The following is a 13,109-nucleotide window of genomic DNA, read 5'->3' on the forward strand; positions in this document are numbered from 1 at the left end:
ACATCAGGGCTGAAAATGTCTCAGAGACATCCCCAAGCAGCCAGAAATGACAAACGAACTGTGTAGTGGGTGTTGCACCAACTAATTTTTTAGGCCTCTTTTGAAACTTGGCTCCTGGACTAATAAATGTATATATAACCAACCCTAAGCTTAACCCTGACCCTAATATTCATAACATGTTTAATGGTTATAAGGTCTGTTGACTAGCTCTGGCACTCGCTAAATTGTATTTTCATTTGGAAAAGTAATTTTATGTAATAATTGATATTTTTTTAGAAAAACGAAAATGGGTTTCAGTAATTTTTTCATTATTTAGCAGAATTTTCTGCTCACTTGGAGCTTCAAGTACAATGTAGCCCTGACTGAATCATGGGTAATCGTTTGGGCAAACCGGTAAAGTACAAATTATATATCTTTGAATAAAGTTTTCATTATTACAGAATAACAATAAACAGGGCATAACCTTTGGCAGGAACGATTTTGCCGTTCGTCTGTCAGTTATGCAAAACCAGTATGAACATAAACGACAGATCGTTAGTGCAAAAAGCTGTAATTGTTTGTCAGAAAATCTTTTTAAAAAATTATCACTGTTTTGGGAAGAAAATAAGGCTACATTGCTGGTGTGAGAAAGATACTGCAAGACCAGTATCAACATAAATGACGAATTGTTCGTGAAAAAGCTGTAATCATTCTTTAAAAAATCCAAACAAATGTGTTTTGGCTAATATCATTATGTTTTGGAAAACTGCCTGCAGTGAGAAATCCCTGACCTAGATGTACGTCATATGTGCTTGATGGTAACATTCTAACCATCTTTTTCTCCATTGTTCAGCATGTCCATCTATTTCCTACACGACCACCGTCTACTTTCATTAAAAATGCTACCTGTGTTAGCACGCCACCAACATATTTACAATTTACTGAAGTTTGCTGAAATTCGCAGTCTTGACTTTACGATATTCGGTGTATGAAGCACGTCTCAGACCATTTAAGGGTAGTTTCTTAGAAGATTACATTATATAGCAATGCAATTTAATGACACTAATGAAAACAAAATATGCTGGTGTCATGAAAAATCTCTCTAACAGAGTTGACACTTGTATAGCTTCTTTCAGACAGAATCGTGTGTGTGTGTGTGTGTGTGTGTGTGTGTGTGTGTGTGTGTGTGTGTGTGTGTGTGTGTGTGTGTGTGTGTGTGTGTGTGTGTGTGTGTGTGTGTGTAGCCAGTGGTAAGGTGCTTGCTTGATGCGTGGTTGGTTTGGGATCGATCTCCATTGGTGGGTCTATTGGGCTATTTCTTGTTCCAGCCAGTGCACCACGACTTATAACAAAGGCCATGGTATGTACTACCCTGTTTGTGGGATGGTGCATATAAAAGATCCCTTGCTGCTAATTGAAAAGAATAGCTCATTAAGTGTCGACAGCGTGTTTCCTCTTTCAATATCTGTGTGGTCCTTAACCATATGTCTTAACGCCATATAACGATAAATAAAATGTGTTGAGTGTGTTATTAAATAAAATATTTCTTCTTCGGACGGAATCGGGTCTATTAATAGTGAACGTAATGGCATTCTTGCGACTATACCTACTGCTAGTGTCGGACAAAATGACTGCTAATATTAACTTTGTGACTATAAAAGCATGCCCATACATAGCCTTATCTGGCTCACCCGAAAGTACTTGTGCAGCTACCGTTAGATTGATTTAGTTTAACACAAATTTTGCCTACACCATGTATTACGAACATGCACCGCGGTGCGGGATATCTCGTGCCACCATCGCCAGAAAATAATTTTCTCGTTACTATGAATAGCATTTTACAGAATTTCTAATTTCCAACGAATTGAAACTGACGTTAATAAATTTAAAAAAATTTATATCAAGGTTTTAAAATGTTTGACAAATAGGTTATCATCTACAGATTAATATTATACTTGTTTAAGCCTAAATTGAAATTGGTTAAAGTTACAGTCTCTGGTTATTATATTATAATATTATGTACAAATATGAAATACAAGCTCAAATGCACTTTTAAAAAACTCGCATGTGTTCGCTATGAACGGAGATCGTCAAAAGTATACGCTCGATTTGTCGCTTGTGCCGCCATTGCTCGGCAAAGCACAAGCAACAGCCTATTGTCTGTTTCAGTTAACATGTGCGTTTGCGGATTTGAAATTGTAAATTAAATGAGAAATCTTATGCTGTATGAAGAACCTTCAGTTGAGGATTGGGTACTAGTCTTTTGATAAAACCGGCTTGATCTTGACAACGTATTGTCGACAATCGTACTTTCATATTTCAGAATTAATATTTTATAAAGTGTTTAGTTTGTATAACACATTGATCATGTATACTATAACATATATATCATATATATATATTAAATATATATGTATTTTTATAAGTATATGTGTGTGTGTGTGTGTGTGTGTGTGTGTTAATATATATATATATATATATATATATATATATATATATATATATATATATACTAAAGTAGACATTGAACGTTTTCACTTCTTAATTTTACGAGTGTTAAAATCAACAAATTCAAATAAATATTCTTTCGTTTGGAAAGGGTACAGTTAATTTGTTTTGTTTAATGACATCAATGTTAGAGCATATTGATTTTTTAATCATCAGCTTTTGGATGTCAACCATTTGGTAATTTAGACATACAATCTTAGAGAGGAAACAGGTATATATCAAGGGGCAGGGTATTGGGGGTCGAAACACCCAAGCTAAACAAAATTGAAATATATTTTCTGGGGGAGCATGACGCCATATAAACTTCACTCAACACAAGTCTGTAACCCCCAACCTCGCTAAAATCTCTGCACACGCGCCTTGGAAACCTGCTACATTTATTTTAGCCAGGGATCGTTTATATGCACCATCTCTCAGACAGGATATCACATACTATGGCCTTTTATACACCAGTCATGGCGCACTGGCTGGAACGAGCCCGCTGATGGGGATCGATCCTAGACCGACCGTGCATTTAAAAACACCCACCTTTTTAGGTCTAAGTAATGAATAGAAATAACATAGTCTTGATAAATGTTACGTAAATCGAATACACCGCCCTATTCCTCTCCCCTTATAGCGTTACATAATTATTGACCCCCTCTCGCCCCCTTACATGTAACGCGTATGCCAACCGATGGCCACTGTTAAACTTTCAAGCAAATCCCCCACCAACCCCTGGAAAGGTGTTATACTATACCTGTAGATATAAATATGTTTTGGAGATATGAGACGACCCCTCAATTAAAACAGTTAAATTTGTTCGAAATCACATGAGAAGCTCAGCGCCTGTGCATATCACGTGAAGTTCCAGTTGTACTGGCGTCCCGCTAAATTAAGAAAAACAAAGCTGGCCATTGCGTTTGTAGTTGACCTAGATAATGTAGATAAGCGAGCATTGCCAAACTATTGCGATGTGGTGGACCTTTTATGTACCAAACAGAACTGGATCATCCATTCTAAATGCTTAAATAATAAAAATATTCCCGGGACTGCAGCTTTAAATATTAAAAAAAAACAATCTTCCCCAAAAGAGGTCAAACAAGATTTTGACGGGTCGATATTCGAGGAATCCGGTGCATTTGACAAAGAAACCTAATTTTCGCCTGGTAGCTTTGAACTTGGTCCTAGCACAAAAAAATTATATTTTGGTTTTTATGATAGGAGAAAAGCCCACGATAAAATCGCTCATCTTAGATTATCGTTTGAATATCGCTGAAATCCCTGTTCATGCGCCTTGGAAACCCGCTACAATGACATCTTGGTTGTCTGAAAAATCTAGTTTATATGTACCCTCAAAGACAGAATTTTGAAAGTGATCCTTATAAATGTGGGATGGGGATCTGTGCTGTTTTTTTGTCTTCATCAAAAAAAAACACCGTTACAAGTCCAAGTAATTTGAATAAATGTAGTTTGATTTCTTGAAAAGTATGTAAATACGTAAATCGAACCCAAGACCCTATTGTCACTACCCCTAGACAATTTCGTAATTAGTAACTCCACTGTGATATGTCACGAGTATCTAACAACTTATTTATTATTGAAAATTTCGTCCGTCCATCCATCCATCCACCGACCCCTGGATCAGCCGTTTTTCTTTCAAGTCTATGCATATTCTAGTTTTTGAGATATGATACGAAACCTCAATCAATGATCAGTCTGGAAAACCTGTTCAAAAATTGCGAAATCTCTTAAAATCTCTTGTTGGGGAATTCTATACTTGTGATAAGCCAATGAAAACCGAGATCGGTACGAGCCCGTCAAAAGTGTCCCACTTTCAAAATACTGGCTTTGTTTTTGACCTGGATAAGCCAGCGTAGTGAAACCAATGCGGAGTGTGGCGCCATATATGCACCAAACGTAATTGGATTTTCTGTTCTATATGCTTAAATAATAAAAATATTCCGGATATAGCAGCTTTAAATGTAGTGCATGAGTTGTGAGATATTACACTGTATGCTGATGGGAGGTTGAAGGATATAAAGATTATTACATGAGCGTGGGTGTGATATATTAAATGTATTGCATGAGTTGTGATATATTACACTGGCTGATGCTGGTGGGAGTTTGAAGGTTATAAAGATTATTGCATGAGTGTGTGTGGTATATTAAATGTATTTCATGAGTCGTGAAATATTACACAGTATGCTGATGGGAGTTTGAAAGTTATAAATATTAATACATGAGTGTGTGTGGTATATTAAATGTATTGCATGAGTTGTGAGATATTACACTGATGAGAGTTTGAAGGTTATAAATATTATTACATGAGTGTGTGTGATATATTAAATGTATTGCATGACTTGTGATATATTACACTCTATGCTGACGGGAGCTCGAAGGTTATAAAGATTATTACAGGAGTGTGTGTGATATATTAAATGTATTGAAAGACTTATGAGATATTACACTGGCTGATGTTGAGTAGAGTTTGATGGTTATAAAGATTATTACATAAGTGTGTATGGTATATTAAATGTATTGCATGAGTTGAGATGTTACACTGTGTTATCCATCATATATATATTATATATATTTTTTTTTTTTTTGTAATGTAACATTAATATGTTAATGCCCATAGTCACCCTATATTACACTGAAGTTGTGACATTTTGTTAAATTTTGTGTTCTATTACTGTAGGATATGTTATGACAGGAGGGTATGATATATTAAATGTATTGCATGAGTTGTGAGATATTACACTGTATGCTGATGGGAGTTTGAAGATTATAAAGATTAGTACATGAATATGTATGGTATATTAAATGTATTGGATGAGTTATTTCGCTGTATGATACTGAAGGGAGTTGGAGTGTCATAAATGTTGTTAGATCATTGTTTATTGATTCTGAATGAGTTAGATATTAGAGCTACGTGTTACCTCAACTGGGATAAAGGTGAACAACAAACATTGTTAATTAGCGATTTGATGAAAATTTAATTCTACATAATATTGACTAAATGTGGGTGCAGATTGTGTCATTACTTTATAAATGTACTGTGAATTATTTTTAATTTTATGATATTGGTTACTTTGTTTGGCAAATGTTAATAAGATTTTAACCCTCACTGTTGACAGAAGGGCCTCTATGAGTCCAAAATATTGTACTCAATTACTCAGTGGTCAAACTTGAGTACCCGACACTCGGCCTGGATCGTGAATGATGATGACGTTGACGGCTACAGCGTGGAGATGACGACAGACGATGGCACGAAGCTGTGTAACCACATCATCTCACGGGAACCACGCATCTCACTGTAAGACAGTTTTCAGTACTTAATCTTTATTATAGTAGACTTATTACAGCATGAAGCAGTGTAACCACATCATCTCGTGGGAACAACGCATCTCACTGTGAGACAGTTTTCAGTACTTATTCCCTATTATAGTAGACTTATTACAGCACGAAGCAGTGTAACCTTATCATCTCACGGGAACAACGCATCTCACTGTGAGACAGTTGTCAGTACTTATTCCTGCTTATGGTAGATTCTTTACTACTAGACTCTAATACCTTGTACCAGCCTGTTAAACGTTCCTTCCTTCCTTCATTTTCCTTTGTGCTGGGTGTCATAAAGCATTCATTCATTCATTCATTCCATTCTCTCCATTCATCCATCCATTAATTTATTCATCCATCCATCCATTCATTCATTCATCCATCGATTCAGACAACCATCATCCATTAATACAAACCTGGTAACCCATCCATCCATCCATTACTTCATTCATTCATCCATCCATCCATCCAATCCATCCATTCATTCAATCATTAATCCATACATCCATCCATCCATCCATTCATCCACCCATTCATCCATTTATTCATTCATTCATTCACTCACTCACTCATTCACTCATTCATTCACGTCAATGTTTTCACTGTACTGATACTGCATACTAGTGTATCAAAATAACACTCAATTGATCAAAGTTCAGGTGGTGTAATTTTAGTCAAGTAAGATTTTGTTTAGAACAAATTACCCGGTAAGTATCAGTCTTGACTTTCATGACATGTGATAACCATGTGATAACCTGAATAACCGTTCTTGACTTAATTTGAATGTCTAAGACAGGACAGCATGTACCACAGCCTTTGATATACCAATTGTGGAGCACTGGTTGGTAGGGTAAAAAAGAAAAAAACAATCGGAGAATGGGTTCACTGAGGTGGTTCGATCCAATGATGCAAGCACCTCAGGTCTGTTCTCTAGCAGCTGAGTTATAATCTGAAGAATCCACAATATCCCAACTCATCTAGAATATATGTAGTTGTATGGAGGAATTTTTTTACTAGCAACTGTTAAGTTTATTTGGAAGCACAATAAGGTCTGAAATATGGCCTGCTGTTATCAGTGTTCATGTCAGAAAAAAATATTTGGGTTTGGCGCTATGGAATTGAATGCAACCACAGTCAACCGCAGAGATGCCAACCATTACGAATTTGGCAGAATCATTACAAATTTAAAGCATAGATTACGCTATTACATATTTTCTTGTTTGAAATTCCGATTTTTAGAAAGAAAATCGTAATTTTGCATATTTGGTGTCGAATCGTATTTTGGAAGGCACAAATGTTGTTAACACTGGAGAAATGGAACTTTTCCCCTCTTCACTGTTAACAATCTTCTTTAAACTTATGGATTCCGAATAGTGAGCATAGCAAGCATGGCGATATAGAATAAACCAGTCTAGCAATTGGTCTTCCGAACAGCCCCGATGTTTGCCGATTTGGTACGGCCTTGAACTTGACTTTACCAAAATGTAAAAAAACCCACTCCTGAGCCATCACTGATAACATTCCTATTTTGGGGGGTGGGATTCCTATTTGTGAAGGCCTGGATTCCTATGACACTCCCAACTAGGGTTGGCATTTCTGCAACAGAGGATATTTGAGGGGGGGGGGGGGGTGGGGCTCCTCCCGAAAGAAAATGAGTTAGGGTTAGGGTTAAGAAAATCATATAGTGATAATAAGAGTCATTCATTTTGTCAAAAGGTTAACTAACAAAAATAAAATCTGCCCAAAAAAACTGGGTATGGCACCATACCCATTTTACCCTCTGGCAGAAACTGGTTATTATTAATTTTGTTTTAAATAGCAAGTCACAAGAAACATGTCCCACTAAGAAAAAACGTGGTCTTCTGAAAATAAGACAACACAGATATTGGGTGAAACATTTAAGACCTCTGAGATTTAGTGCAGAATCACAAGCTAAATGACTGAATTGTTTGTTGGTTTTAGCAGCTGAATTTTTATTTCACCTACTAGGTCTGAAGCTTTTTGCAGGCCGCTATTTCGATTGTTGCAATTATACCCCAAGCTTGTTGGTTTGATCCCTTCGACATTGAGGTAATGGAGTTTGACTGTATTGTGATTTGATCAGCTTGTATTAAGCAGAGATTGTTCTCCATGGATTTTGTTTTCTTCTGGTAATTTGCAGTAACAGCCATAGACGAGCTGCGTGAAGGTGTTAGTGATGTTCAGTTGCCTGTAGATACTCTGTGGTCATCCAGTGACAGCGACAAGGAGCAAGTTGACCCAGTCATGACAACGCCATCTGGAAGCAACACCAGCATACCCGCCACGGAACTAGTGGCAGCGTGCAGGGTGCACCTGATGAAGGACCACAGCAGTGAGTCAAGTTTTCTTACTTACCCAGTGTCACACCTCCCCACCCCAGTTCTGACCACGTCTCTTATTTCCACCCATTTTCACACACCCCCACCCCAGTTCTGACCTTTTCTCTTATCTCCACCTATTCTCACACCTCCACACCCCAGTTCTGACTTTGCCTTCCATCTCCACCCAGTGGTGTACCTATGGTATGGTAGGTATGGCACGTGCCCTGGGCACCACTTGAAGGAGAGCACCACTGAGCAGCAGTATCCTGTCATCTAGTTTTGCATCACATATTTCTATAGTCAAGTTTCAGAGATTGCAACACAATTCTACATTGTTAAACTAGTTGTTAGCAGTGTCACTAATCCAAATTTCATACAAATTGTTCCCTGTTATCCCATTCTAATGCCGACCTCCACATTTAAAGGGAGCTATCACTCTTGCTTCCCATTATTAACTCCCTTAGCATGTGAATTTATATGATTTCTGTATCTATATGGTCATATCTTAAAATGACTCCCCATAATCTAAGTTTGGGAAGCAATTAATCACTCCCTTAAAAAAACCTTCAAATCGAGGTCTGCTAATGCTGTCCTGTCCTCACTCCATGTCCACTCCATGCCCACTCCACCGACTAATCTTCACACTACAACCTTTCTCCACCCACCTTCCCCTTTTGACCATGCCAAGTATTGATCCATCAAAGTTATGTGTGTTGTGTGTGTGTGAGAGATAGAATGATTAATTGGCAAAGTTCTTTATCTGGTTATGACATATGCCAGGTACTGCATATATTAATATGATGTTATTACATAGCTGATGAAGAGGAATTCTGCTAACAGTACTCACAGTAATTAAACTAACATATTATATTGATATTTAATAGATCAATATGTGCTTTTGATTCGGCCTATAATACATGGTGTACATATGTACCTGTACATAACATGCGTGTTTAGATCCTGGTTGGAGTTTATGGGTGTTTAATTAGCAACACTTGATGGAACATGTCATATGGTCATACCCTGTGTTGTTGTATATATTGAGTAAGGGTTGGCAACACCAAGCGATCAAGCACAGATGTGGTACTATGTGTTTTTAGAAGTTATTAAATAACTGCTCTTCAGTTTTACTCTGAGGACATTCGCAGCTGGTAGGGGAATATGTATAATTACCCATTAATGGAAAAAGGTTTCTGTGCACACCATTAGAGGTAATGGTTATAATCAGAGAACAGAATGTTTTTCTCCACTGTCAGTAATTGCTAGTACTCGTGTGAAAATACATGCTTTCAATTTCTTTTTCTAGCTTTTTACCATCGGGTTTGCTCAGAGCAATAGTTTAGAAATTGTTAGATGAAACCCCCATTTCTTTTGATACAACTCTACATGTAAGATCTACATGTAACTGATGGAACAGCCAAGACAAAGAAGGAAGGAAGGAAGGAAATGTTTTATTTAACGATATACACTCATCACATTTTATTGTGAGAGGAAACCTGCTGTCGCCACTTCATGGGCTACTCTTTTCGATTAGCAGCAAGGGATCTTTTATATGCACCATCACACAGGCAGGGTAGTACATACCACGACCTTTGATATACTGGTAGTGGTGCACTGGCTGGAATGAAAAATAGTCCAATGGGCCCACCGACAGGTATCGATCCCAGGTATTACCTAAGAGGAAACCCACTATATTTTTCTATTAGTAGCAAGGAATTTTTTATATGCACTATCCCACAGACAGGATAGCACATACCATGGCCGTTGATAAGTGGTGGTGCACTGGCTGGAATCAGAAACAGCCTGATGGGCCCACTGATGGGGATCGATCCTATAGCGAGCATTTTACCACTGGGCTACGTCCTGCCCTCAGGATGACCCTAAATACTTCAGATATACAGAAATAGATATTATAAACAATAAAATCTAATGTCTGATTGCAGATATCAAAAACCGTTCTATAACAGTGAACAATATGGCGTAGTGATTAAAAACTAGGGTCTGTCTCTTTAAGTATCACGATATGTATCGGATCATAACTCAAGTATCGGGATAGGTATTTTTGTTTATTCAATTCAATTCAATTCTTTATTCCGTTTTTAGGCCATAGCCCATTTACAGACAACAAAAGGTGACATTTGAAGGACCTGTTGTACAACAATTCATATAGCAAACTAAATATTTTTAACTGCAATTAGTTTGTATATAGATTTTAGGAAGAATAACGATATTTGTATTTTCTAACAATTATTTTTGGTGTACATTATCTCATATAGGTCTACAAATTAACTTATATCCTACAATTATAGTTTTGATTCATATAATTTATTCTCATATTTATTATTTTCCTTTATTACCATACCCCACCCTCACCCACATACACACTGTTTATCAACGTGTAGTCAGCGTATAATTGTTGAACAACTGAACCTTTGTGTAGGTGACATTATTCCAAAGTACAACTATATGAACATCATAGTTATAATCTTCTATGCATTTACATTACACACCAGATATGTAACTTACACCACTTCTTTCTGTTCTTAACTGTAATGCTTTAGCTAAATAAATACCTAAATATTTTAGTATATTTTCATTTCTTGTAGACATCAATTCATTAAATGTATACAAGGATCTATTTGTTAAAAACTTTCTACGTATATACATTTCTCTTAAAGTTTCATATTGTGGACAATTTATAATAAAATGGAATTAGTTTTCTACTTCTCTTTTATTACATAATTTACAAATCCTATCTCTTTTATTTAAACCTATATTTCTACCTTCGTCCACAGCTAGACCCACTCCTCCCATTCTAATCAGTGCTATATCCTTTTTATACATGTCAAGTGCAGAAGATGTAAGATATAATTTTCAGGTTCTAGATTTAATTTATATTTACAATATATATCATATTCATTTCGTAATCCAGTGTTGTGTTTGTATATCTTTTACTCTTTGTTTGAATGTGGCTAAAAATAATGACTTATCCCCAACATCTTGAGATACCCACACATATCCAAAACCTAAAGAAAACATAATTTTCTTGATAGCAGTAGCCAACGTATATCTTCCTGCATTATCTAAAGAATATAACATGTTGTAAGCTTTATGAGGATATCTGAAAGTTGGCATTTGCAACAATTTTATCCAATAGTGTATACACCTAATACAGTTTTTATTTAAATGGAGATACATGTACATGTGTATATATAACTGGCCGTGTTTTAGGAAATTTTTTTTTGGGGGGTTGTTTTTTTAATCAGCCTTTGAGCATATTGAACAGTGTGGACTGCACTTACATAGAGCTTAATTCCCAATGTTAAATCTATGCACAGTATCTGAGGCCATGCAACACCTACCGGTATACGTTTATTTGGTTGGAATGCGATACATGTAGGTAGTACATATAATTTGTAAAAATACCTTTTTATTTACACTGAAATTTTTTTTCTTTAAGAATGTTATTTGAGTTACATTGTACTGGTAATACAGTTTTGAAACTATATGTTTTTATATGAATTTTAAGTTCCTTTATTATAGCTACATGTCAATCTCATCGGTTCCCTTTTGTCCCAAACAGACCATACTACATATGATTAATAGTTTTCTTGTTATTTTAAGAAATATGTAGCTATTATTTGACCACCAGAAAGCACTATCATCTGTGACACATCATTTAACTAGCAAAAACACTGTAAATATGTTTCAGTTGGAAAAGATATTTAAATTAATTTTCAGCCTTGTTTTTGTGGATAGGAAATAGAATATTAAGTTTTGTCCTTTAGATACCATTAATCTTTCAACTCATTTAGAAAACATCTCCGACTTTTGTTCATTTGATACATTTTAAAACAACTCATTGTAAGATAAATGGTATGTAATGGCCACCAACAGTATATCCTATTTCACACAACTGAATATGTATTGTCTCTGAGGTTCATCATTACATGTTTCATGCTTTATTACCCACTACCGACTTTGGATATTGACTTTTCCCTCCAGTTTACATAACAATCGTGTATACGTGTTACCACTACTCATGTGTGTAATGGTCAGAACCATATCCAATGTGGTATAGCACTTCAGTTGTTCTTGCCAGTTCATAGTTAACAAGTGGCACGGATGCTGAAAATGCCAGTGCATTAGTTAATTATATACAGCTTAATAATGCATATATGTTTGAAGGAGCTTTCCAATGCAATGTGAAATAACATTAAGACTTGTAAGGATTGTTTTGTTCATAATTCATTAGTGTTTCACTTTGGAAATAGATTGATTAAATGTGCTGTACTTCATCCGAGTGCTGATGTCAGCATGACCGCAACAGATGGAGCATAATGTCTGATAAGCCATGTACAGCTAGGTTACCACAAAATATGGATACAATTTGGCAAGTTTGGTCAGGATACCTCTAGCTAAAATTGCAGTAGAGCAGAGCCATAATGGCACACACATTTTAAATGAGCTTTTTGGTAATTGAATTTATATATTCACATTCATTTATTAGTCCCCTACCAGTCCAACCAGAGGGGACTATAGTTTTCATCTCGTCCTTCTGTCTATGTGTCTGTCATTCTGTCTGTCTCTCTGTCCAACTGTCCTACATACATGTGTACGTGTAGTTTTTCAGATGTTTATTTTCTTTAAATTTTATATGTAGCTTTATCATGTACAGTTACAAATCAGGTTTGACTTTCATGACGATTTACTAATTTTCGACAAATATTTTTTTCTGTACTGTTATTTTTTCAGTGCCTCAACATATTGAGCTGAAATTTTGTGTATTGCTTTATTATGTTGTATTACAAATCAAATTTTACAGATTTTTCACAGAATTATGGCTCTTGAATTTAGGAGATAAGACAATTGAATGGCCCTAGATGGAGACATGTATGTATTGCTTTAAATAGCAGTACTCACAGGGTGCTTATTACATGTAGTGTATATGATGATGAT

At 36.0% G+C, this 13,109-nt stretch overlaps 1 protein-coding gene across 1 annotated transcript in view; it reads left to right on the top strand.

Annotated features, from left to right (window-relative positions):
• The window catches only part of LOC121380979 (oxysterol-binding protein-related protein 8-like), a 144,039-nt gene that overhangs the window by 27,036 nt on the left and 103,894 nt on the right, over positions 1-13,109 (top strand). Inside the window, exon 2 of the mRNA XM_041510038.1 lies at positions 7,970-8,161. Within this exon, the coding sequence (XP_041365972.1) occupies positions 8,074-8,161 (88 nt within the window). The 5' untranslated portion in view covers positions 7,970-8,073. The remainder of the gene's footprint in view (positions 1-7,969; positions 8,162-13,109) is intronic.

The sequence above is a fragment of the Gigantopelta aegis genome, chromosome 9, assembly GCF_016097555.1.
Source record: "Gigantopelta aegis isolate Gae_Host chromosome 9, Gae_host_genome, whole genome shotgun sequence".
Lineage (NCBI taxonomy): Eukaryota > Metazoa > Mollusca > Gastropoda > Neomphalida > Peltospiridae > Gigantopelta > Gigantopelta aegis.